At 38.1% G+C, this 27,505-nt stretch overlaps 1 protein-coding gene across 6 annotated transcripts in view; it reads right to left on the bottom strand.

Annotated features, from left to right (window-relative positions):
- Positions 1 to 27,505, bottom strand: part of gramd1ba (GRAM domain containing 1Ba) — a 360,885-nt gene that overhangs the window by 9,163 nt on the left and 324,217 nt on the right. For all 6 annotated transcript variants that reach the window (XM_055660784.1, XM_055660783.1, XM_055660782.1 and 3 more), the window contains 13 exons: positions 25,261 to 25,364; positions 23,216 to 23,311; positions 21,908 to 21,988; positions 20,088 to 20,203; positions 19,184 to 19,340; positions 17,593 to 17,770; positions 16,997 to 17,035; positions 13,701 to 13,844; positions 12,666 to 12,784; positions 11,543 to 11,685; positions 9,048 to 9,151; positions 6,114 to 6,317; positions 5,128 to 5,218 (listed from right to left, as the gene is read on the bottom strand). In XM_055660784.1, coding sequence (XP_055516759.1) covers positions 5,128 to 5,218; positions 6,114 to 6,317; positions 9,048 to 9,151; positions 11,543 to 11,685; positions 12,666 to 12,784; positions 13,701 to 13,844; positions 16,997 to 17,035; positions 17,593 to 17,770; positions 19,184 to 19,340; positions 20,088 to 20,203; positions 21,908 to 21,988; positions 23,216 to 23,311; positions 25,261 to 25,364 — 1,576 coding nt within the window. The remainder of the gene's footprint in view (positions 1 to 5,127; positions 5,219 to 6,113; positions 6,318 to 9,047; positions 9,152 to 11,542; positions 11,686 to 12,665; positions 12,785 to 13,700; positions 13,845 to 16,996; positions 17,036 to 17,592; positions 17,771 to 19,183; positions 19,341 to 20,087; positions 20,204 to 21,907; positions 21,989 to 23,215; positions 23,312 to 25,260; positions 25,365 to 27,505) is intronic.

The following is a 27,505-nucleotide window of genomic DNA, read 5'->3' as shown; positions in this document are numbered from 1 at the left end:
TGGGAAGATCAGTATGGATTTATAAGGAAATGGTTATTTCTAATGAACTTAATAGACTGTTTTGAAGAGACAGGTAAATTGGTGAGAGAGCAATATCTTCTTTTACGTTAATGATTGACTAGCTGTGTCTCAAAACCTCCCTGTTGGGACTTCAACTATTGATCGGATTTACTGACTATTTGGATGATAGAATAAAATGTCCGGTCTCCAAATTTGGCAATGACACCAAAAGAGGTGCAAACAGTGTCGATGGAAGCATTGCTATTACCAAGTTTTACCAAACGACATTCAACAAATCAAGCAAATGGGTAATTTATTTGAATATACGCTAAATGTAAGGTCATTCATTTTCGACCTGAAAAGAATAAAAGAGTAACTTTTAAAACGATGAAAAGCAAGTCACAATGGGAGTCGAAAGAAAATTTGTCATAAATGCTGCTGAAAATAACATTTGATAATTGCTAGATTTTCAGAGCTTTGGAATACAAGTAGGTAGATGTAGACAAAATGCTGGAGTAACTCAGCGAGTCAGTTCGCATCTCTGGAGAAGAGGAATAGGTGACGTTTCGGGTGAAGACCCTTCTTCAGGCCCTTAAGAGATGTTTGAGAGGTATCTGATACTTTGCTTGGACCACCCTTGGTGTACTATGTTCTCTGCACTAAATGTTAGAAAAGGAATAGGTGTTGATTCATCACATACAAACAGAAGTTGTGTTCCTAAGAAGCTATGTTAACAGGATGATATACTGTAACGGAGGTGTTCAAGAAAAGAAGAAAACGAATGGAGCAGAAAGAAACTATCTCTACTGATACTACAATTCTTAGCAGTGGCGAAAATTAAAGCAAGGAGTGAAGTTAGGAGAGAAAAATTAGAACAAAGTTTTGGTCTCACTCTCACTAATTAGAAATTGATGTTTGTTAATATTAAGGTTCCAATGGGTTTTTGTTAACCAAAATTCTTATGACATGAGGCAGAAGTGGGTACCTTGAATTACATAACAATTGAACCATTACAACACTCAAAAGCCAAAAGTGTCTCGTAGGGCTAAATAAGCTGTTTGTGTCCCTATATTCCTATTCCATGATTGCAAACATCTTTGTTTAAATTATAGCAGGCATTTTACTACTGTTTCACATTCTGAAATTATTATGCATTTGCCACATTTTAAGAGCCACTGCACATAAATAATTATTCAACGACTTGTTTTTGAGACTTCTCTGTGAAATACGCTAAAAACCTACAGAAATATGTCTTTCTTCCTCTACCATTACTTTATAACTGTGAGCATGCAGGATGGACCATGGTTATAATCCTATCAACCAGGTCTCCATGATGTCTGATTTGCATTGAATCAGGTGGAATGTTGGATGGGGAAATTAGATGGGGTTTTCTTCCTTGTCATAGATATGCCAACTGGCCCTGTTCCACAGATGGTAGATTACATACAAGAATAACTCATTGGGACTTTTAGTCATGGCTCACATACAAATGACAAGAAATTAGATTAGATGGTTGTCAAATTGGGGATTTTCATTTTCTCAATATAGACTCGAACTGTCATAGTGCCAAGGGATTTGACAGGGTGGAATTTGTCAAATGTATTCAGGAATGTTTCTTCAGGCAATATGTAGAAGGCCCTGCATGGAAGAGGGAAAAGCCAAATCTACTCTTAGAAAATTGGGAAGGGCAAGTGCCTGTCGTGTCATTGGGCAAGCTTTTTGGGACCATCAACCGGAGTTCTATTAGAGTCATGGAGTTATATAATGGGGGCTCATGTTGTCGACCTCCCCATGGTGAGCCCTGTCAACTGACTTCAGTCAGGCGAACGACGACAAACAGAGACAGCAGTAGAAATAATGCAACCTCAGTCGCCGCAGCTTGCAGCCCTAATGCAACCATAGTGGCCACGGCTTGGCGCCAACCCGGAGCATGCATCCTTTTTAGGGTAGGCGCCTACAGATGTTGAACCGGATGGCATCACCCTGCTGCAGCTGAACGCGGAAGGCCTAAATGGCCTGTCCCACTTGGGCGCCATTTGCGCGACATTATTTATGCGTCACGACGCGAGCGTCATGCCACGCACGTGGTGTGCGCATGGTACACATTACACATGCATGGTGCGTGATGACGTAGGCAGGGTCGCGCACAGCACCCTAGGGTTTTGGGATGTACAAAGTCTTTGCGCGCCATCTGACTGGGCTAAAGGATCTGTTTCTGTGCTGTATGACTCGATGATTCTAAAATACTAGAAGGCAAGCTATGCATTGGTATGTTGACAATGGAGTCACTTAATTAATTGACCAGGTCAATAGAGAAGGATGGAGGGAAACTGGTGCTGTGGCTTTGGAATCAATCTCCCATACTCTATACAGAATTAACATAACACTAAACAAATCAACATTGAAACAAAAAAAAGCAAACATTAAATATATGCGGAGATCTTCATTTGGAAGGTGCCACATCACTTCCCAGCAAAGACTTGAAACAAAATAAATTAATATAACTGCAGTTGAGATTTCAGAAAACAGCCTGCACTATAATTCAACACCCTTGCAAATTGTATTTCTTACATTGAAGCCAAAATTTAAGTAGTCTGTCCAACTGAATGTTAGTCCTTTTGTTAAGCAGGTATCTAATAGAAAGCACAACTTAAGAGACTGTGAAAAAACTGTAGCTGTACCTTAGACAGATCCTAAAGAGAGCAGGAAATAGAAGAGGAAAATAGATATCAGAAAGGAAAGTTTCTCTAGACATCAGCACAGAATGATTAGATCAAATACTTATGCTTGTTGTCTCAAATGGAGGCTCACCTACATCATTTACTCAAAACATGCCAATCAAAACAGTCAATGTTATAAACAGTGGACCTAGCTGATAAATCAAAATACACCAATTTTTAAATGTGTAAATTTGACAAATAAATGTATACATAATAATTTCAGCTACATATATGCTCTTGCCAGAAAATGGTGCAGAATAAAATCTTCTAAATATAGCGACACACTCCAAATATAATAATTAGTGTTCAAGAAGGAACTGCAGATGCTGGAAGATCGAAGGTACACAAAAATGCTGGAGAAATTCAGCAGGTGCAGCAGCATCTATGGAGCGAAGGAAATAGGCGACGTTTCGGGCCGAAACCCTTCTTCAGACTGATAATAATTAGTCATGCTTTGACAGAGTCTGGAACCCTTTGAATAAAAAATACTAATAGTTCATGCATACCCATGATTATTATGAAGGAAGACAATTTTTCAATGCCCAAAATCCCACACTAACAATGTGGCTGCATTCACAATGAGTATAAGTTGAAAATTAAATAACATTTTTGTAGACTTGTTCAGACACATTCTCCCATATTAGGCTGACAGCATTTGTCAAGGCTGAATTGTCAATTAAAAGTATCATGCATTTTTAAAGTAAAGAAAAGACACAACATTTCCTAGTGGATAATGACTTTACAGATTCCTTTCTAGGCCACTCGAGTTGCTTTACCTTATAATTCGCTAAGATTAATAGGCAGCTTATCTAATCAAGAACAGGGTCCAATTTGTCAGTTTTAAAAGTGAGAAAACAGCAACTTCTTGAAACCACTGGGGTGATGGCACTCATGGTTTTGCAAGGTTACCAGTGCCGCAGCTCAAAATTGTCCATAAACCTAGGCCAATTTTGAAATCATAGATATCACCTCCTCATTTGAGATTACAAGATTATTTGCATGTGGATACAAACTATCCTAAAATAATGCTATTAACATGAATTTACCCTTTTATGGTCATAAATCATAATGAGCAATTAATTTGACTATATTCAATGTCCTATATAATTTGTTATATACCCCCAGCAAATTCTGAATTTACAATTGCAGAATTTGACCATTATCCACGCAATGGCATAGAAATCTTAAATTATCCCTTTCGCAGTTCGATGCTATAGTTTTAAGTGTGATATTTATAAATCTCATTTACTCCCTATCATAGGTTATCTTTATTTTATTATAAAGCAGCTTCTGTAACCACTTTTAACCCAATTATACCCCAAGACTATTTAACAGATCCCAGCCATAAATTATGCATCATTTGCATCTATGTCAATTTTCAGACAAAATAGGTATGCACCACAAAACACAACTAAAAAAAACCTGGTTTGGTACCTCTTATTTAATGATTCAGAGAGAGAACAATGAAAAATACCAAACTTCCAGGCATCTTTTGAAGATTTTACTGCTTCTCAATGGGAAAGGAATGTTTTCCTGGTGTACAGAACAAACTCTTTCGCAGCTCTTAAACTGAGCATACACAGAGTTCATTGGCATTGAAATTTCACCATCGTTTTTATCAGATACAAAATAATAATCTGCGTCCCGACTTCTGTCTTATTAAGTGATGATAAATATAAGCCTTTCTTATTAAGCCATGCACCACTTAAGATTCAGTGGGCTAAAATTATGGCAATCGTGCATCAGTTCCGACAAATTAACCTGACTGTGCATTGTGTGCACACCGTGGGATTAAGATGGTTCTTAATATTACTGCATCTCAAGGTAACAGTGTGGTTATTATATTGGTTTGGTAATCTAGGACGACAGACGACAGACATGAACAGAAATACAATCAGAGCAATTTAAATTCAATTAATTAATACAAACAGTTGTAATTAAGAATTAGTACCAATTATGGTGAACATAAAACAAATACCATGTCATAGGGATCCATTTGGTCCAAGACAGAACCAGGTATCCATGCACAATTTGGTCTACATGCAGTTCCAGGTTCACAGGATAGGTTGATTCTTAACTGCCCTCTGAGATGGATTTGCAAATCATTTAGTTCAAGAGCAATTAGGGATGGGTAGTAAATGCAACCTTACCAGCAACATCCACATTAAATAAAAGAATGCAGATAAAATTAAAATCAGGGGAACCATGTCTGTTATTCTTTATTAGAAGTAGACATCTCTGGTGCCTCTCCATTTAACAGGGGAATCCATTAAGTTTTATTAGAAACAAACTATGTTTCCATTTCACAAAAGAATTCCAACGGCCAAACCAAACAGTTTGGCTACAGACATGCAATATCACACACCCAATTTTCTCAGGAAAAACACCTTATAATAAAGGTACTTACACAAAGGTTATAATGAGCAATAACTTGGAAACACTGTAAAGATGAATTCCTCCTGAAATTTCGTCAGGTATGTGTTTTGTCTGAGTGGAACCTGTGGGGTAAAGTAAAGACAGATAATGAGACACAAGGAACTGCAGAGTCTGGTTTACAGAAAAAGACACAAAGTGCTGGAGTAACTCAGGTCAGGCAACATCCCTGGAGAACACTTTGGGTTGCACCCCTTCAGATTTTGGCGGTGGAAGCTGGAAGAGATGGGAACAGGACAAAGTCTGGTAGTTTATGGTTGAATACAGGCGAGGAGGGGGGGGGGGGGGGTCTGTAGTAGCCATTTAGCTTAACTCAGCATGTTATAACTATAACCAGTTACCTTTAAATTTTATCTGCCTGTAATTATGTGGGTGGGATTCATACGTAGTCTGAGGCGTTTGCGGATGGGATTCTGGGCAGACGCCCTAGTATTAATTAGTTTAGTTTAGTTTTGAAGAAGCATGGAGGAGAGGTCACATCTTTCCACCATGCCCAAGTTTGACTACGAGTAAGATCAAAACGTACTTAACCAAGAAGAAGTTTGGATGAATATCTTACTGTTTTTACTGCTACATTAAAGAAACTATTAATTAAGAGACTGTGTTTGGAAGATTTATTTTTGGACGGCATTGAATGTCTCGTGGAGAACTCGTGAGTACGTTTCCATTCATCTCCTGAACCCCTGTCTTCAATCATAGTGACTAGAGGAAAAATTCCTTGAACTATGTAAAAATCTACAGTTTGATTGGGAGATGGTTGGACAAAGGCCAGAGATGAAAAGGAAAACAAATGTGAGATAAGAAGACATGGATATGTATTTGACAATGTTTGAATGTTAAACAGCTCCTAGCAACCTGACTACATTTTCCTATGTAATTACTTGACAGGCAATCTCAGAAATAAAACACAAAAACCTTTTGGAATAAAAACTAAGCTAAAACAATGGATCAAACTTTTACCTGCCACATGTTTAATCCTCTGGCCCATCTCTTCGTCAGTTGGTGTAGTAACAGGACTGGCAGTTTCGTCGAGGTGTTGACCTCGCACATGTATGTGAGGCCGTTTTCTCCGCCGAATTGTGGATGATTTGTTGCTTTTATCTTTTGGAGATTGCCTGTGCAGTTCAGCAGCATATTGTTTCTCTACTTTTGCAAGCTCAATTTCTGTGGAAAAATCAAATCTGGAATGTATTCAACGCAAAGTACAGCAAAGAAAATTGACTTTGATTAAATATTAGGATAAATCATGCTCCTCACGATTTGGACGTTTCACTGAGAAATAATGGCGAGTTATATCTGTCCTCTCACACTACCAGTAGAATTAATAGTAGGTATGGGTATGTACTCAGACATCCTGAGCAGAGGGGTTGAATGTACATCTGTCCTGTCAGCTCTACGTCAGCCATGGTTTTCACAAACTCATTCACGGTTCTCGATTGAAAAGAGATAATTTTATTTTGCTTAATGTTAACACCTTTAATTAAGCTCTATCACCTAATATTTTTTTAAGTAAACATATAATTTATTTTTAATAATTGTATATTTTAAATTATATTAATTTTTTGAGCTACTTTTACCAGTTTCTGATCGCCAAAGACATTTAAGAGCAGTTCCAAATTTCTTGAAAGCAGAGAGCTGTCGAAAGGTCCTCGTAGCAGGTTAGAGTCAGGGCCTCAGGATCTGTTGCCTAGCTGCTACTGGTTACCTTTCAGTTCCATGGGGTGAGACATGTTACATATTTGGACCCTCAGCGGTTCAAAAATTATGTGCAACCATTAAAACAGCAGGACCCAGTTAGTCCATTATTCAATGAAGAGACAAATCATTAATTACTGCTCATAAATTTGAAAAAATATTTTTTCTAATCATGAAAATCTGAAATAAGCGTTTGCTGTAAATGCTTACTTCAGGCAACACGTCTGGAACGAAAAACTGCGGTCAAATTAACTTATTGACTTAATTGCCTGCAACTACACCAATAATTTCATTTTCCATATTTCCTTAGGTCACTGAAGGAGGGCATATGGCTCATTGAGTCTATGCTAGCTCTCAGAGAATTCTCATCAGTCACATTCCTCCATTTATTTCTGAGTATCCTATTCTCTCTCACATACCCATCATTTCTCCATGATTCTCCTGCCACTCCCCAACACTACAGACCATTTGCTGAAGCTGATTCAACTGCCAGCATGTCTTTGGGCTGTGTGAGGAAACTGGAGTATCAAGGGGAAATCCATTTAGTCATATGGAGAACATATATATTTTACATGGACCGCACAAAGTCAAAATTCAACCCAGGTCACTGGAGATGTGTGTGGACATTCAATGTAAAATTGCAGTACACGACAAAGAGAGTCATAGATTTGTACAGCAACGGATACAGACACTATGTCCATGTCGACCCTGCCCCATATGATCTTGTACATTTCAATAAGGTCACGCCTCAATTTCCTACACTCTAAAGCAATATGTCCCAGCCCATCCAACCTTTCCAAGGCCGACAAGCCTAGGTAACATCCTGGTGAATCTCTTTTGCACCCTTTCCACCTTAGTGACATTCTTTCTTATAGCTGGGCAACTAGAAGTTCACACAGTACTCTGAGTTACTGAGCTACTTCCATTTGCCTGCATTTGGCCCAAACCTCCCTAAATCCTTCCTATCCATTGATTCGTCCAAATGTCATAAAAGTCGTAATAGTATTCGCTTCTCTAGCATCCTCTATCAGCTCATTCCAGATAAGCCCTACACTCCAAGTGGAAAACATTGCCCCTGAGGTCCCTCTCAAATCTCTCCCCTCTCTACTTAAACCCATTACCGTCTAAATTTAGAAGCCCACAGCCTGGAAAAAAAGATTTAATTTCATCCCTGCCCCTTATGATCTTGTACATTTCAATAAGGTCACGCCTCAATTTCCTACACTCTAAAGCAATATGTCCCAGCCCATCCAACCTTTCCAAGGCCGACAAGCCTAGGTAACATCCTGGTGAATCTCTTTTGCACCCTTTCCACCTTAGTGACATTCTTTCTTATAGCTGGGCAACTAGAAGTTCACACAGTACTCTGAGTGTGGTCTCACCAATGACTTGCATCATGACGTAACAACTTTAAAATGCAACACCTTTCACAATGAAGGCAAGCCTGCCATCACGTTCTTCTCCATAATATCTACCTGACATGCCACTTTTAGGGAACTGCGTATCTGTACTCCTCGAGCTCGCTGTTCTTATACACGCTCCAGGACTCTATCAGTTAATGTGCAAGTCCTGGCCTAGTTTGAGATACCAATGTGCAACATCTCACACTTGTCAGAGTTAAATTGCATTTGCTATGCCTTATCCCAGCTTGATCTAGATCTTGTTGTAAACTTAGATAACCTTTCTCACTGTCTACAACATCACAAATGTCATCTGCAAATTTACTTACAATATTAACAAGATTGAAGCGGCCACAAATTGTTCACTCCTGTTCCGATAATGTTTATTTTAAATGTTGGTAAATATTAATCTTGCTTGCTGTTAATGTGCTCACATTAGTTTCAGAAATATTATGTGAAGTTCTCGCACCTGATCAACAGTTAGTATCCATCCAAAGAAACTACACTAGGAGAAACGGAACATGATCCAGTTTGGCTATGATGGCCACAGGGGTGAACCTAACTCTTAACAGTAAGGAGTATAAGTGAAAGACAGCAATTAGATGATCCAAGTCCAGCAGAATAGCTAAAATTGTAAATAGGAGTGAAATAGGAGAGAAAATGAAAACATCAGAATACCACTGGAAATCAGAAACAAAACAGAAAATGCTGGAATTATTCAGCAGGTCAGGCGGCATCCAAGAGGAGAGAAACTTTTGGGATGACTTTTCATCAGAAATGAAAATTAAATGTTCCTCACCTAAATGTCTGAAGTAGTCATCTAAACCACTCCAGAAATTCTTCTCAATAAACGATTTCACCAACCCCCAAGGCTGTTTCCTATACTTTAGTTCTGTGGATATCCTAGATACAAGAAGTTTATAGTTAGTTCATTATAGAATATGTTTACAGTTTTATTATTGTGCAAAAACATATGTTTTTATTTATAAAAGCAAATCTCATTGCAACTATATGATAAAATTATTTACCTCAAAATCTGTGTGAATGACTTGGATCTTACCCTTGCTAAGATGCAAGACATTTTTTTGGTCTGTCTAGTGCCCATTAAGATAAATATAATTTGTAATTTGGTGACAAAATGGGTTCAACAACTATTTCATGCGAAAATGTTGATAATGCAGAAGACAGGCACACAAATTGCAGAACGCTCCACATGCATATAGGTTTATGAAGAATTGATGACTGCGCTTGGGCACTTGATAGAGTGTCTTTTTGGTTTTATCTGCCAGTATTGGAAAGTATCAGAATTTCAGGAATGGGAATTGCTTCTCCCACTTAATTGGATGAAGGTAGATATGCTTTACTTAGTTTCGATAGTCACTAATACTTTAGATTTATAAAAAATCTATCAATCTCAGTTCTGAAATCGAGAGAACTGGGGAGAATTCCAAACCACCATTATATTTTTTGTGAATAAACAGTAGTCATTTACATATGATGAAAAGCAAAAAATATTTTTTAAGATTATCGTTGAGAGATACTTTTCAGATCCAGGATTAATAAGAACATCAGCAAAGATTCACATGTTTCCTGTGTGGGAACATTTATGAAATACTGATTCTTTCTGCATTATTGGTTCAGTTAATTATCAGTATATAGCGAGACACGTGTTGTCAAACAAGTGGTCTTTATTAGATTAACACAGAACAGCTCTCACAACCACAACAAGGGGCAAGGGTGTTACCAGCAGTATATATAACCCAGGGGAGAACCGTGACTCGCTCTTCCCGCCAAACCAAGTCACGTCAACCAACTCCCAGAGCCAAGGGTTCGCACCACGACTGGCTAACAACCAAGGGCCGCCACAGGACCTCCACCAGAACCAGAGGCACGGAACCAGAAGTGAAGACGAATGAAGCGTTGCTCCCTCACATTGACCTACAGTGATTGAGCCCACAGGAAATCGATGCCCAGCAGCGGCTGGGACACGTCGGCAACAGTGAACGGCCAGGTAAAATGGCAAGTGGCAAAGGTGAGCAGGATTGTGCGGACGCCGTAAGTCCTTATGGTGCTGCCATTCGCGGCAGTTAATGAGAGCCCCTGCTTCCCGGAACAAGTGTCCACCCCCGATGGGGGAAAAATGCTGACTTCCGCCCCTGTGTCCACCAGGAATCGTCGTCCTGAGTGCCGGTCCCATGCGTATAGGCGGTGTATCTGGCCGATCGCCGAGATGGTTACGGGCGGCCAGCCCCGGCATTTCCCGGAAACAAACAGGGTGAGCAGCATTGGCAGGCCTCGGAACTCCAGTGTTGGTGGTAGAAGCACCACTTCTTTTTACCGGCTTCCCCCGGAGCGGGAGACTCAGCTGTGCCCCCCGTGCGCGTGGCCCCTGGTCGCTGTGTTTTCCATGCGTATCCATATGCCTATCGAAACGTTTCTTAAATGCTTTGAAAGTGTCTGCCTCAACCACCACCCCCAGCAGTGCATTCTAGGCATTCACTAACCTCTGTGTAAAAAAAACTCGCCTTGCAAATCTCATTTAAACTTTACCCCTCTCACTTTAAAGCTATTCCCTCTAGTATTTGATGTTTTCATCCTGGGAATGAATGTTCTTGACTATCTACCCTATCTATACCTCTCATAATTGTATATACTTCTATCAGGTCTCCACGCAACCTCTGGCATTACAAAGCAAACAATCCAAGTCTGCCCAATGTTTTCCTGTAGCTAATATCCCCTAATCCAGGCATAATTCTGTTAAACTTTCCATGCGCTCTTCCCAAAGCTTCCATATCCTTCCTGTAATGAGGCAACCAGAATTCCATACAAATATTCAAATGCAGCCCAATCTAAAGTCCTATTAAGCCGCATCATGACTTACTGACTGATACTCAATTCCCTGACCCATGAAAGCAAGCAATCCATATGCCATCTTTAATACTCTAATCTGCTTGTGTTGCTACTTTCAGTGAGTTATGGACTTGGACCCCAAGATCCCTCTGTACATCAAGATTCCTCTATACATCCTCCAATGGATGATCTCTAGGACTTTCCACAATAGTCAACAGCCAGGTATTAATTTCTATTCTAGTTATATTTCAATAGTCTAAAAGTAGGGAATGCAATAATCACCCATGTTCGGTGGTTTTAAATGACGCTTGCTCATGGGAAAAAATAAAAATATGAATATTGCAACCACATGTATTTGTGACACTTTCCAGATTTAAAAGTTGCCACTGTATAAATGTCAAAATGTTTCTGTAAAAATACTACATTAAAAAAACCCCTCCTTACCTCAGCCTGCTTTTGTTTTTTGCGACCCGTGTAAGGCTATATCTGTTGATAGTGTAGAAATAATCATGATATGGAACATCATGTGTAATCACTTCGGCATCAATCACATAACATTCACTCTCCTGGCTGGCTTTGTACAATGTCTGTAACAAGGACATAAATCACACTAATCATAATAGAATGATTGTCAAATGATATACATTGCCAATAGTAAAGCTTATTCCAAGATTAATCCTCCACAAAAAATGTCACCAAAGCAATAGTTACTGAGTGAATGAAACCTGAAATTACAGGTTCCAAACTAACCATGCTTTGAGGTTTGTGGAGTAAGTCCAGCATATTTCAGTGCTTAAAGGCATTTATTATAATTTAACATCGGTAACTATCTGCAGTATCATGACATTGGTAGATTTTGGTGCAAATACCAGTGGAGAAGAGATATTGAGATGTCCAGGAATCAATGGTTAGATTTTAAAGTTGTGAGCAAGGCTACATTTAGTGTGACCTGTAATGTAGGGTTAAACAGACTATGTGAGCTAATATGGAGTTGTCAGCAAAATTAGCAGCAGCACATTTCCAACCCTGCTTCGGAAATCACGTAGATGTTTTTGAAGAATGCTTGGGCTAATTCAATGGGACCAGTAGATCATGAGGACACCTGTGAGGGCACTGAGATAAGCTTTGCTTTCCCATAGACACCCAAGACTAGCTTGGTGTCTGATAGGATACATAACTCACGCCATTATGGTACCAAGGAGGACTGCTAATTTGACACATAATCACATGTTGTTCTTAGAGATTATATAAATACATGCTTCTACCATGAGAGCATGGGCTTCATCTTCAGGGAGCGAAAAGAGCTTCACCAAGAAGAGAGGGAGAGAGAGAGGGAGAGCTTGGACCGTGGTATGTGCCGGTGCCAGACAGTGCAGACACGAGGGGCGTGAAACCTGTTGTTTTGTATTGTTATTTTATTAATCGTTGATAGTTTTTCTGTGTTTTACTTGCGTTTACCTTAATAAATAGTTATTTGTGCACTTCACCATGTGCTTCCTGCATTCATTGATCCGAATCCTTGAATCCTGAGTATATTTCATTATATGACCTCAATGGGAAGTCTTACCTGGGTCTCTGTGACTGTGGCAGTTTTTGGCGCAAGTGGATTTGAGAGAGCAATAGTGTATAACATCACTCGAGTCTGATTGCCATTAAGTTCCTTCTTCCAGGGATGACTAACCATATCTGAAGAGAAATAAGACAGGTTTTATCAGTTATAAATTTTTCATCCAGAATGCAGGTATACAGTAGTAATGCTTATTGTGAATAATGTAGGTCATTTAATCATAAAGTTAGGAAATGTGCATTTTTAGCCATAAAAGTAGAACGGTGAATTTTTGATAAAGAAAGTTTTGGTTTACATCTTAAATAAAAAATTGTGGATGCATTATTTTTGTTTGCTTAAAAGCCCCCCACTATTTTTAATTCTTGTTTAAAACATTACTTCCTTTTGTGGATTTTTAAATGCCAGTTTTGAATTATTTTTCACATTTTAATTATTTCCTCCCTTTAACCTTTGCATGGGATGTAAACTCATCACAATGCAACTACACTCAACTTTTGTGCTTCAATTTTGCAGCTTCCAATTCCTCTACCTTCAGTGCAGGAAAAATCCTATGCTCCAATCAACTCTATTTCTGTATTTCTCCAATTGCTATAATGTAAATAATTTAATTATAAATACTATAAATCCAAAGCCCCATATAGAAGAATGGAATGGATGATAACATCAAAATATACCATTGTCTATTAATTGGCAAGATGCTTATTATCCCAGCATTCCAAGTCCTTCAAGTTATCATGAGCAAATGACACAGAAGATCGGTTTATAATATCAGTCTAACATTGAAACAATAATCTGGATCATTTTCTAACGTAAAAGTTTTCAGGATATTAAAAAATGACATGTAATTAATTTTCATTCTCCATGGTTCATCAAGGTGTGACAACTGTACAACTGTTGCTTGCAAGATGACAATAAAGGTTGATTGATTGAAAAAAAAAGCATTTCCATCTCTTCTTCATCAAACATAATACTATTATTTGGATATTCAGAATACTCCACATATAATTGTACCAGGTTGAATTAAAGTTACTGTACCAGTGAACCGCCGTTGCTCAAAGAAATCACGTAGAAACTGAGAGTCAGTGAAGAGCAAATCATATAGTCTGTCCACATTGACATGAAAGACCTCATTAATGTATTGTCGGCCATTGAGGTCTTCATAGAATGCTTGCACTTCACCTGGAATAAGGCAGGGAGTTAAAAATAAGATGAGACTTAAGTTGACTTTGCACCAGAGAGCACAAATGCTATATAGTTGCATGCAAATCTGTTTTTTAGTTTTATTTGGTCTTACAGTGCCCTCCATAATGTTTGGGACAAAGACCCATCATGTATATCTTTGCCTCTGTACTCCACAATTTGAGATTTGAAATAGAAAAAAATCACATGTGGTTAAAGTGCACATTGTCAGATTTTAATAAAGGCCATTTTTATACATTTTGGTTTCACCATGTAGAAATTACAGCATTGTTTATACATAGTCCATCCATTTCAGGGCACCATAATGTTGCTTTGGATCTTGGGCAGTTCCTTCTCTCCTCCGTACTATGCTCTTGCCATCACTGATATAAGTTAATCATTGTCTCATCTGTCCACAAGCCCTTTTTTAAGAACCGTGGTTGTTCTTTTAAGTACTTCTTGGTAAACTGTAACCTGGCCATCTATTTTTGTGACTAACCAATTGTATGCACCTTGCAGTGTAGTAGACTCTGTATTTCTGTTCATGAAGTATTCTGCGGACAGTGGTCATTGTCAAATCCACACCCGACTCCTGAAGAGTTTTTTTAATCTGTCAGATAGGTGTTTGGGGATTTTTCTTTATTATACAGATCATTCTTCTATCAGCTGTGGAGGTCTTACTTGGCCTGCCAGTCACTTTGCGATTAGTAAGCTCACCGGTGCTCTCTTTCTTCCTAATGATGTCACAAACAGTTGATTTTGGTAAGCCTACGGTATGGCTGATGTCTCTAACAGTTTTATTCTTGTTTCTCAGTCTTATAATGGCTTATTTGACTTTCATTGGCACAACTTTGGTCGTCATATTGAAAACAGCAATAAAAGTTTCCAAAGGTGGTACAAAGACTGGAGGAAAGATTAGGTGCTGAGAGGTCTCTTATACCTGCATGAAGGAGGCAATTAAACACACCTGAGCAATTACAACCACATGTGAAGCCATGTGTCCCGAACATTATGGTGCCCTGAAATGGAGGGACTATGTATAAACACAGCTGTAATTTCTACATGGTGAAACCAAATGTATAAAAATACCCTTTAATAAAATCTGACAATGTGCACGTTAACCACATGTGATTTTTTTTTCTATCACAAATCTCAAATTGTGGAGTACAGAGGCAAATAAATAAATGATGGGTCTTTGTCCCAAACATTATGGAGGGCGCTGTATGTCCTAATATACAGTTACAATAGTTCAATAATTGTGGACCTATGAGAGAAAGCTTCAGATGGCGAGGTCTCCAATAATTCAATCTAACCAGCTGCATATTATCTTGGCATATTCCTGGTGATTCCTTCATTATTCAATAGAACAAAAAAAAATGAAGACTCTCTTTGTACATTAACAAGTTATTTGCCAACTAAAATCAATATAACTTTAATGGGAGATAACCAAACATGGTTTTTAATTTATTCATAGACCTGAACAAGGTCCATTCACTTCCAGCCCCCAACTGTCCTTGAGAATGTGGTGCAGATACTCCTGAACCACTGCAGTTCCTCTAGTGAAGATTCACCCAGCACTTCTGGAAAGGGTGCTCTAGAGTTTAGATCCGTGACATCAGAGTAATGGTGACAATGCCCAAGTCAGGATGATTTGTGGGCAACATGCAGATGCGTCACACAGCATGAAAACAGGCCATTTAGCCCAACAAGTGGCCACCCAAGATGGTCACATCTGTGCATATTTGACACATATCTTTCCAAACTTTCCTTAACATATTGATTTTGAATGGTATTATTGTACCCTCCTCAACCACTTCATCTGGCAGCCCATTCTATATACATACCACCCTCTGCGTGAAAAAGTTGCTCCTCAGGTTCCAAATAAATCTTTCCCCTCTCACCTTGCCCTTTTCCTTCTTAGTGGGAGAGGCTGTGGGTTAGGGAGCATCCACTTATTAAGCTATTCCATTGGGGAAATGAGCAATTAAAGTAACTGACCTGGTAGAGTTACCTGGTAGAGTTAATAATAGTTATCAGTGTTGATATCCCAAACAATTAACACAAAGTCTTTTCTGGCTTAGATTTAATCTTACAGTTCAGAAGTAATAATATGCTTTGTTTTGAATTCTGCGTTGTCTAGTAATAATCCACCTGCAACAATTTCTGGTCAACATCACATTTAAAGTTTTAATTTTGCGAACATCTGCTCTTGTATGATAATTTAAAGTAGCTATTTTAAACCAAAAACACAGATGTTTTTATTCATATTGATTATCAATAAATGATCCACATCATGTGTCAACTTTGGGGCTCAGTTTAAATCAGATAGAAACAACCATGCAGGTCAAAAAACGGATTTAAAATAAAAATAAAATTGCAGTGCCCAATTTCTATTTTATTTATAACATCCTGCAAGTCACTTGTGAACATAGGGAATTGTAAAAGTAAAACAGTATTACAAATGCAGTAACTTCTAATAGCGTTGCTTACATGCAGTAATATGTTCAGTTTATTTAGAAGAAGGGAATTTCAACCCCATTTAAAATTAAAATTGCAAAATGTCCATTCGGCAACACAATCCTTCATTTTGTATATTATTCTACCCATGACTTTCCACAAGGATCGTGAAGGCTCCTGTTCCAGACCATTAATTTGGAACAAAAAGAAAATCCCTACATAACATTTCTTTTTGCTGGAGTTGAGAATCTAGCTGAAATAAACTTGCTAAACAACTACTTAGTAGGGAAAGAGAGAAACGGGGAAGAGTCAGAGGAATTGCTGTCTGTGGAAAGCTTAATATGCAAGTGAATAATTCCACATGAGGAGCATGTGGCGAATATATAACTTGGGGAATGGAGGGATAAACCATAGTGAGGGATGTCTGCCATGTTATACCATAAACAAATAAGACAGCTTGTGCAGTGATTCTAAAGATAAGCTATAAATTCTGTCCTGAACATGAATAACAAATTTGGGGATGTTATCTGTAGAATTTACATTTCTAAATGTGCAATTAGATTTGACCATTTATTTTAAAATGGGTTGAATTCCCCCAATAGGTATGAAACCTTTCAAATATTTACAAGACACAAAAGGATGTATGAAATAATCTTAAATTCTCAAAAGATTGTTTATCTTTAATGGTTCCGTACCTGTCTTCAGTTTTTTAAAATCAGCTGTAGTTAGTCCCACTGAAATGAATGGAGACAGGAAAAATAAATGTGAAAACAGGACAAAATTTTGTAATGAGTGTTCCAGTTTTCATCACATCTTCAACTATACTTTGTATTCATAATTGTGATTCATTTTGTTAAAGTATGGTGGGACAAGTATTCTAAATTTTATTAATGTGCATATTTCTAGATAATCAAAATAAACAAGGGTGCTTTGCTGTGCTCTATTTTACATGCAAAATTCCATGTATTTTAAAAGGTCTGACTGCTCTTTTCCATCTTATGGTGAGAGAGCTTAGCTCCCATGCAGTTTTCAAAGCAGATCAAACTGAATAAAATTAAGTAAAACATGCCTTGGCTAATTTAAAATAACTCCCGCAAAGTTCACATTTTCAGCATGATAGTCGATCAATATAACAGGATTAGTTTCATTGTCTGCATCATATCTACCAATGGTTGAAATCTTATTTTAATTATTGACTACCCTACCCTCCAGTCCAATCCATAACTTGGCTCAGAATTGATGGTAAACCATCATTGAAAGTAATCGTAGATTCACGGGTGTAATGACATACCCTCGTCGTGTGTTTCTGAAGAGTCACTCAACTCTGTTGGAATGTCCTCGTTATCATTGAAGTCCAGAGATGGAGAGTTTACAGCCAAATTGATTTCATTCTTGCCAATGACCTGAAGAGCTGCGATTTCACCTACTAGCTGAAAATCAACTTCATCTTCTGCTGTAATACCATCAAACTGCAACAACAAAAATTAAAGGAATTCAACTTGCAGCGTAGTTCTAAAATCTTGGGAAATTTTAACAAATTACCAGATGTTGTTATCCTAATTGAGGCATAATTGTTGTTATCATATTGAGGTAGCAGCTGATCAGTTTAATATATTACAAATTTAATTTGCCTCAGCTTTTACAACTGATATCTATCTTCAAGAGAAATCTGTTAGTTTTATTTTATATATCTGATTACTGATCCAATTACACAATCACATGCTAACTAACTTGCAATTTAGGCATTTTTAAATTCAAAATAAAAATAGATGTTTGAGCAAAGCTGATGTAATTCTTTCTTTTTTAAATTTCCCTTGTCTTCTTTAAAAGATTAAGAACATTCAAAGTACAGTTGCAGGAGTATTTTCTGGTTCTTCAGATGTGGCAAACCAAGAAAATATTTGCTGCTGACGAGTTAACCAGAGGAACAGCTCAGATTAGTTTGATCCTGTATTATCTGGAATCTATAAAGACACCGTTTCCTACAAGAATCTTTAAGTATCCATTAGTAGAAGGAATCTGTTAAATATCCATTAGCAGGAAGTAGTAGGAAGGAACTGCAGATGCTGCTTTACACTGAAGATAGACACAAAATGCTGGAGTAACTCAGAGGGTCTCTACCTGAAACGTTGCCCATACCTTTTCTCCAGCAATGCTGCTTGACCTGCTGAGTTACTCCAGCAATTTGTGAGTATCGTCAATAGAAGAAATCTGTTGATTTCCCTCAGCTTGGACTAATTGCACTGATTGTAGTGTCCATTCTATCAACCTGGCTGTGATCATTTAACAACATAATGCTGAAATAAAAGCTTGAATTTTGATTATTTTTTAGCCCTCTCCTCTGCAGGTTTTGAAGGTGCACATGACAGTACCCTGGTGGGTAATTGCTTTATATTATCGATTATCAAATTTGCTTTAGTCTGACAAATCAGATCGAAGATAAATATTGTATTTAAGGCAAACTTAATTATTTTGATGATGGGCAGATCTTGAGACCTTGAACTTTTGGAAGAGTGAGGCATAAAGGGTGCATTTCGTGGGACACAGTTTGAGATTACATGCAATGCTGGTGTTCTGATAGACAAAATAAAAAACAACATTTATCACATTCTTCTTGTTTTGCATTGTTTTTCATGTTTAGTTTGCAACAAGTGAGTCACTGGAGTTCGTTACATTTAACTTAAATATACGGGAAGTGAATGGATTATTTTAAAATTACTTATCCTCTAATTCTGGTACTTGAAATGTATTTTCCGTAATTTAACATTGATTTTACAATTTTAAATGCTCTGTAGAAAGTTTTTTCTTATGTCCGATTTGCAATGTTACTATTTGATGTTATTGAACTGATTTTCTGGTGGTGAATTAAAAAGATCACATACTGAGGAAGGAGCCTCATTGCTCCCTGTAGAGGTTAGTGTGCTGTTTGTGACTGATTTCTTGTGCATCTGAGGACTGCAATCCGTCTTTACTTCTATGCTGCTTTTAGATGAGTTATCAAGGACCTCTACTTCTTCCACTGGGATCTCCTCGCAAAACCTGTCAGATATAAAGTATACAACATTTCATACAACTGCAGAATACACATGTATATTGGACTAGAGCTATGACAAACTTTCTTTTCTGTTACTGTCTAGTAACTATCTTTAACTTCCCCAATGTTGATTGGGACTTGCTCAGTGCCAAATACTTTGGTAGGGTAGAATTGATGAGGTGTATTCAAGAAGGCTTCTTGCAACGTGTCTTACTGATGATCCAATGTTTTGAAGTGATGAAGATGATCTATGAGCATAGATGGTGGATATTGGCAGCAAGGATTTGGTAAGGCATTTATTAAAGTCTCTGGATCAGTAAGATGTACAGGATTAATAGTGTACAGTCTTATGGATTCAAAACTGGCCTACTGATAGAAGACAGAGGGTTGTGGTGGAAAAACAATTTTCAGTTGGAGGTCTGTGACCAGAGGAATTTGGGACAGATTTAGATTATTTTCTCTGGAACGCTGGCGGTTACGAGAAGACCTGAAAGAAGCATTTAACATTATGAGAGGCATAGATAGGGTACATAGTTAGAACCTTATTCCCATGATGGAAAATTTAAATACCAGAGAGCATAGCTTTAAGGGATGATTATTACTTGGTACAATAATTATCACTTGGTACACAGTATGATATATTCAATAGTCTCCACTTCCGCATGGTTCTACCAGGTCTCTTGATTTTATGCCATGGTAAATTGGTACAAGGGAAAATGGATTTGTTCAAAGGAAAGAAAATGTTTCCTCACCCCATTGTGTTGAAGTCATCATCTGGGGGAACATAATCTTCATCGTCACTAGTCAGACCAAGTTCATTTCCATAACACTGATGAACAAAGTGCCACAGCTCTTTGGGACAAAGAGGCTGCAATCAAGGGATTAAATCCATAATTTTAGTTTAATTATAAAATGAATGTAAAATCATCACACATAAAACACAATTGAACGCAGCAATAGCTAGAATTTTTCTGATAACTTCCTGATAGCATTTTTAAATAACAATCTCAATTTATCATATCTATTGAAATGTGTCAGGTACATACACAGCTTGTTAATAATCAAGGTATATTTCTCTAATAACATCTGCTAATGCTTCTTGTAATCCTTCTGATCAATAATGTAGTAGTATAAATAATGTGGCATATAGCAGTGATCTTAGCTTTACTGAATGTTCACCAAAGCATTCAATACATTGATGTATTGGTTGTTGCACAGGAAAAACAAGCTAACATTGACCATGTTTCAAAGGGAAGTGGAGGTTAAATATAATTTCAAATATCGACATAATGTTAAAAAAAAACTACAGGAAGTGGCGTGATAGACAATTCCAGTAATTTTCTTTTTCTGAGTTTAGTTATGCAATGAAAACCCATCACACTGCAATTACTACCCCCATATGAAGAAACTGTAGGACCATTGCAGGCAGAAGGCCATAATTGATCTGGCCATCTCCTCACAACGGGTATTTCATCAAGTGAGCATGACTAAAACATACCACGCATATTTGCAAATGGGAATGGAATTTTACTCTTTAGTCTGCTTTCACATGAGACATCTGTCTCAATTACAGGTAATTCAATAACATGATAGGGATGTTCCTAAGCAATCTCGCGTTATAAAAAAACATGTTTAAAACAATTGTGCCACAGGGAAAAGGAGGGTTAGGGACCAGAGAGTTTCAGGTCTACAACAACAAAGCTACTTTTCCTGCAGGAATTTCAAAACTATACCTTTTTTTTCTTTAAAAAAAATAAAAAAAATTTAAATAGTGAAAAAAAGAAATAAGTGAGGAAGGAAAGCAGGAGGGAGTTTATCCAATCACCACAAGGAGATGATTTTTTATATTCTAGATCGTCTTTCACCCATACCTGAAACGTTTAATTTTTACGTTACTGTTGCACCACATGACTCCAAGAAATCAATAAATGGGGACCAACTCATTAAGAATTGGTCTTGTTTGTCTATTAGGAAGTTTCTCATTTCTTCCAAATGTGCTGTGTCCAACATATTACTGATCCACATTTTAAATGTTGGTATATTAGCATTTTTCCAAAATTTAAGTATAAGTTTTTTTGCTATTATTAATAACTATACCTTTTTTAAGTAGTCGTCTAGTTCCTGATCGAAATCTTGTTGTGACTGATTCGGTCTGCCTAAACAAACAGTGTTTCCCAATTCATCAATCTCTTTACATCCAAGTTGTGTGGTAGAAACACACGTTATAGTAGAACTGCCTGGATATTTATATTCTTTTTTTGGGTCATTTCATTACAATTGGCAGCTGCATTTTCCTGAGGTTGTGAAGATAAATGGAAAATTCTTTAAAATGTTCCTCCAAGTGAAAACTAGATTTCTTTGTAATTGGCCAAATAACTTCTGTTCTTTTCTCTTGAAAGCATCAAACCTGATCACTGACCTCTTTAAGGTGATGTAGCAGGAAAGGATATCTAATTCACTGTAAAGTTTCAAGTTAGACGCTATGGGATATTATCTTCATACCCTAGCATGTTGAAGTACTCAATGTCATTACTTCAATATATAGCTCAATTCTCAATTGCCTTGATGATACCTTATCAAGCAGTGCATTCTGCCAGAGTCTGAACATCATCATGTAGGTTCTGTCCCGGGCTCCAAAAGAAGTAAAAAAGTGCTGTGAACAAAATAAATATAAACAATTAGTTCCACAAAACAGTAAATAAACATTCAAGAAATCTAATGTCTAGTCAGCTTAATCATTCAATCAGTTGGTGCAATCATTTCACTTCTGCACAGTTCCAAACAATGTCATAAATTTCAGCCACCGTGGGGTTAATGTCAAATCCAGGCTCTAGGGGGAGCAACAATTTTAAATATCCCCAAATAGTAAAAGATATCAATGTACGTGGACTCAATGAACATCTCCACCATGTGAAATGGTCTTTCCGGGATTCCAAGCTGCAAACACTGGTTCAGCTGTCACTGACTTTATATCAAGTAAAACATGAAATGCAGTGAACCAGTTTGTGGCACAGTGCCTAGGTTACAGGGTTTCTGTGAGCTCCAAATGCATGGCCCAAAATTCTCAATTCAATCCCTCATGCGTTTTCTCCATTGACTGGTCATTGGCCAGAGGTTCATCGGAGTCAGTGTGGACATTTTGAGTACATCCTTGAATCTTTGACTCTGGGCTCCCAGTAATTTCCTCCCAACACAGAGCTCAGAGCCCATTTTGGGAATCTGGTATTGGGCGTTCTGGTGTTATGGCTTAATAAAGTAGCCAAATGAGGATAACAAGGGCTTCAATGCTCAGCAGGTTGGCCTGGAAGAGGACGCTTATCCTTCCAATGAGTATAGAAGATCTTGCAGTGACACATTGGTGTTATTTTCCAGTGCCTAGTTTATGTAATGCAGGTCTCAGGCATAATCACTGCTGCAGTTTTGTGCCAGGTCAAAGGTTCTCATCTTTAAATATTATTTTCCTCAATTGACAAAGCCTCTGTTGGTGCTTTGCAGGTGGTCAATGTCATCATCTTTGGCTGCCTTTAGCAAGAGGTAGCCTCTGAGACATGGGAAAAGGTCCAGGTTCTCGCCATGAACCTTTATTGTTCAACACCAGGGGTAGGTTGGTAGAAAAACCTGGTCTTGCTAAAGTCCAAAAACAACTACTGCTCAGACCACTTAGCATTGCTAAAACAACTATGCATAGAGATTTTATACGTGCTAAGTGCATGATTCTAAGTACAAAGTGTAAATTTCAGTTATTCTTTGACAGAGCAAACCCACGCTATTGGCTTTCCAACAATATCAGTTTATTGCATTTGACAGAACATTATTTTCAACCTTACTCCTTGGCTGAATTATTCTACGTACTAATGTACAAAACCGTGTTTATTTGTACCTTTTCAGTGTCAGTGCATACTTGGACAGCATTAGGAATGAGTCGGGCTGTTTTCTCTTTTGTCATTGAACAAACATCCTTGAGGCGTACAGTGAGCTAAACCAAGCAAAGAAAACAAACATAAAACGATTGCCAGTTCACAGGACGTGGCAGCAAAGGGACTAAGTTACGGGACTGTCAACCAGAATTGTGAACCATCGGCCAAGATATTTATTCAAGTTCCATCATGACAGCTGGAGAATTTAAATCCAAATAATTAAAATAACATTTTTAAAGCAGCAATTATGAAACTACTGAACTGTTATAAAAGCCCACGTGGATCCCTAATGTTGTTTGGTGAAGGAGGTCCACCATCCTTACTCGGTCTGGCCTATATGCGACTCCAGACCTACCAATGCTGACTCTTAACTGCCTCCAGTCTGGGACAATTATGAATGACAACAAATGCTGGCTTTACTAGCATCTTCCGCATCCTGTAACTGAATAATAAATATCCAATTTATGTACGTAAATTTATGTTTCGTTTAAGCTATGGGAAATTTGCTTATCTTAAACAACCATTTGTCATTTCATATATAACATCAGGCAAACTGCTGGAATAAAAGCAGACATGCACTCTAATGATATGTAATTAATAGGATTACGTCTTATGAAAAGAAATAAACTGGAAAGTAAATTAATGTTCTCTGTCCCCCAACAAAAGAACTTCGCAGTCACCTCTGCAGCAGCGGATTACTTGAAGTCATCTAGATCAATATACAAAGCCACACACCAATAGTCAATCAGCCATGTTCCAATTCATATTCTCAACCACAGGTGGCTGCTCTAATTATGATAAAATCTACATGTACAATTAAATGAACCTATTTAAATCTAAATAAACATGACTGACTTCTGATAATAATAATAATATGCTGAAAGCACTCAGAAGATCAATTCTGATGAACACTTTGATCTGAAATGTTGACATTGTTTCTCTTCCCACGGATGGTACCTGACCAGCTGACTATTTCCCATATTTTCTGTGTTTATTTCAGATTTCCTGCTTTTGCAGTTTGATTAGTCATTAATAAAAATGATATCCTCTTGAATGCAATGGAAGGGAATAAATAGGCATGAATCTAGGACATATTGCATCTGTATAAAAAATGTGGGGTATTCACGATGGTATAAATTCAATCTACTTATGGAGCCAGAATAACCAAAAGTTGCCTTTAATGAAGTGGGTAATAAAATGAACAGTATTACATGTACCATCACCATCTTACATACACTAGGGACAATTTACATTTATACCAAGCCAATTAATTTACAAACCTGTACGTCTTCTGGAGAGGGGGAACGTACAAACTCCGTATAGGGATCGAACCGAAGATAGTTCTCGGATAGCCTTCGATAAAACCCTGCTCATCAAAGCCTCGGCATTGAAGGTCACACTCAGGGGTTCCTACCTTTCAACAGAACGTCACAACAATCACACCTCTGCTACGTATAGAGAAGCACCGGCGTAGATACTACGCCACTCAGGACTTCCATCGAACCCGGATTTACCTTGACACCAAATCCCCCCCACAACCCCCCACCTCCCATGTTTGTGCTGTAAAAAACCTGGCAACATAATTTCCTCAAACTCAACAGCGATAAGTTCCTCCTCATAGGCTCCAAAGCTATAACCCCACCTCACCATCGTGTCACCCTTCCCCAGGCCCGCAACCTTATCTATTCCACCCTCTCTCTTGAGCTAAATAATTAAAATTCCTTCTTTCACAACATATCAGACCCTTCTCACAACCGGGGAAAACTCATCCATGACTTCATTTTATCCCGACTGGACTATACTCACTTCTCCTTGGCATCAGCTCCACCTACACCAACCGACCAACTGGTCCAGAAAATGACAATCTGTCCAAAATCCTGGCCCACCCCAAGACCAACCAATTTATAACACTGCCCACTGACACAATGGAGTTGCTAGTCTTTGCCAATCATAAACGTCATGTTTTTTTGTTTGCTCATGATACTCAAAATAAAAATAAGTAAGTTACCAGTGTTTCCCATCTGAAAATGTTGCTGTAGAAACAGATCCAGTTTTCTGAGAGGTAGAGCCGCCCCTGAAGGAGGATGTCCCTTTGGAGGGCGCATGAGTAATCTGGAAAATGTCAGGTCATAATAGAAACAACATGAGTCATTACACATATTCATAAAACTACTCACTGAAATCCAAGTTTAAGCCACTTATGAAACCCAAGAGCTAAAGCAATATAAAGTCTAAAGGACAGCAGCATTCCACTTTTAAAGTTAGTCAGCACGGCATTGACTCAATTCATTCACATTAGACAGTTGCACAGATGAAATGAATGAGCCCACATTATAACTGTTCCGACCGATGCACCGTAAAAACTACTCTGGATACAGACAAAAAGCCAGCTTGTTTTATATTTTAGGAACTAAAATGCTAATTTTGGTTGTTACTAATCATGTGTGCTTTGTCAGTGGACACATTATATCTTAGCTTAGTTTAGTTTATAGATATTACATGGAAACAGGCCCGTCAGTTCACACCGCTCATCAATCACACATTCACACTAGTTTATGATATTCTACTTTCTCATCCACTTCCGACACATTATGGATAATTTTACAGAGGCCAATTAACATACAAATCTACATATCTTTGGGATGTGTGAGGAAACTAGAGCACCCAAAGGAAACTCCCATGATCACAGGGAAAATGTGCACTCCACCCAAGGTTAGGATCGAACCTTGGTCTCTGGTGCTGTGAGGCAGCACCTCTACTGTCTAGTTATCTGCCTTGCACAGTGTAACAAGATCAGCTTTTAAAAACAACTAACTTTTGAGGTAATAATTTTGAAACTGCCAAATAAGAATCTGAATTAAGCTTTGAAATTTTAGTCTTCTAATGGAAATAAAATTAAAGTCTAGCATTAGTTTAGTTTACTGTCACGTGTACCGAAGTACAGTGAAAAGCTTTTGTTGTGCGCTAACCATTCAGCAGAAAGACTATACATGATTACAGTCGTGCAATCCACAGTGTACAGATATATGGTAAAGAGAATAATATTTAGTTCAAGGTAAAGTCCAGTAAAGTCCGATTAAAGATAGTCCGACATTTTCCAATGAGGTACATAGTAGCTCAGGACTGCTCTATAGTTGTTAGCAGGTAAATTCTGCTCCACTGGACTCAGTTAGGTAAATTAGATACAAATCAACTCGGGTTTGAAGGGGCACAAAACTCCATTCTCCACTGATTGTCAATCCACTTAAACCTCATACCAGTTCTGACCGATTCTGGTTTCAGTGTGCATTTAGACTACAGAAGCAACATCAATAAGATGATACACTTCCCTTATATTAACTTGATTGATTTGTTATTACTCTATTCATGAGATGTCTTCCTCCAGTGTATGTGGTGAACTCAGAGATGGTGGTGTTCCTATGCAACGGGTTCCCTACCATTTATTAGTGGTATGAGGCCATGTGCTTAGAAGGTACTGTCTGTGGATGACAGCATTACTGAGGAACAAATTGCTGGGAAATGAATAGCATTGTCTAAATTACATGGAAAATAGGCAGACAGGAATAGATTATAAGCTTGTAATCTAAAAAACACACTGCTCTGAGGAATTGACTGCTGCAACACCCTGGGACTGAGATGACAGGCCACCAAAGGGGAATGAAACACCTTTGTTCTTATCTAGAGCAGGGTTAAAATGGGGACTTGATCCAGCTGAGCATTACAAAGTAGATTAATTGTGAAGACATTTTGCTCATCTTCATTGCAGGGGAACAGTCTTCTCCCCAGGGGAGAGGAGTCTAAAGCATGAGTGGATGGGTATAAAGTGAGAGGAAAAGATTTAAAGGGAACCCGAGGGGCAAGTTTTTCACTCAGTGGGTAGGGCGTGTATGGGAATGAGCTGTCAGAGAAAGATGTAGGGCAAATGACAAAGTTTAATCGATATTTAGATAGGCAAATGGATAGGAAAGGTCTAAAGGGAAATGGGCCAAATGCAGGCAAATGGAACTAGCTGAGTTATAAAAGCCGAAGGGCCTGTTTCCATGCCGTACGACTCTATTGGTGATTCTGCCATCATTGACAAGTGTGACATTTGTATAGGTTCGTTGTCCCTTTAGCTGTGTAATTACCCACCAACATTTAGTTTGCATGAAATTCCTAACATTCATTTCAACAGAACTTCAAAATGTACAATATTCCACAAACCCCTGCAAACAAGCAAACTTTGATTACATTTCAGTAGGAATTATAGACCA

This window comes from Leucoraja erinacea, chromosome 32 (assembly GCF_028641065.1).
Source record: "Leucoraja erinacea ecotype New England chromosome 32, Leri_hhj_1, whole genome shotgun sequence".
Classification (NCBI taxonomy): Eukaryota; Metazoa; Chordata; class Chondrichthyes; order Rajiformes; family Rajidae; genus Leucoraja; species Leucoraja erinaceus.
This window is presented reverse-complemented; position numbering and strand designations above follow the sequence as displayed.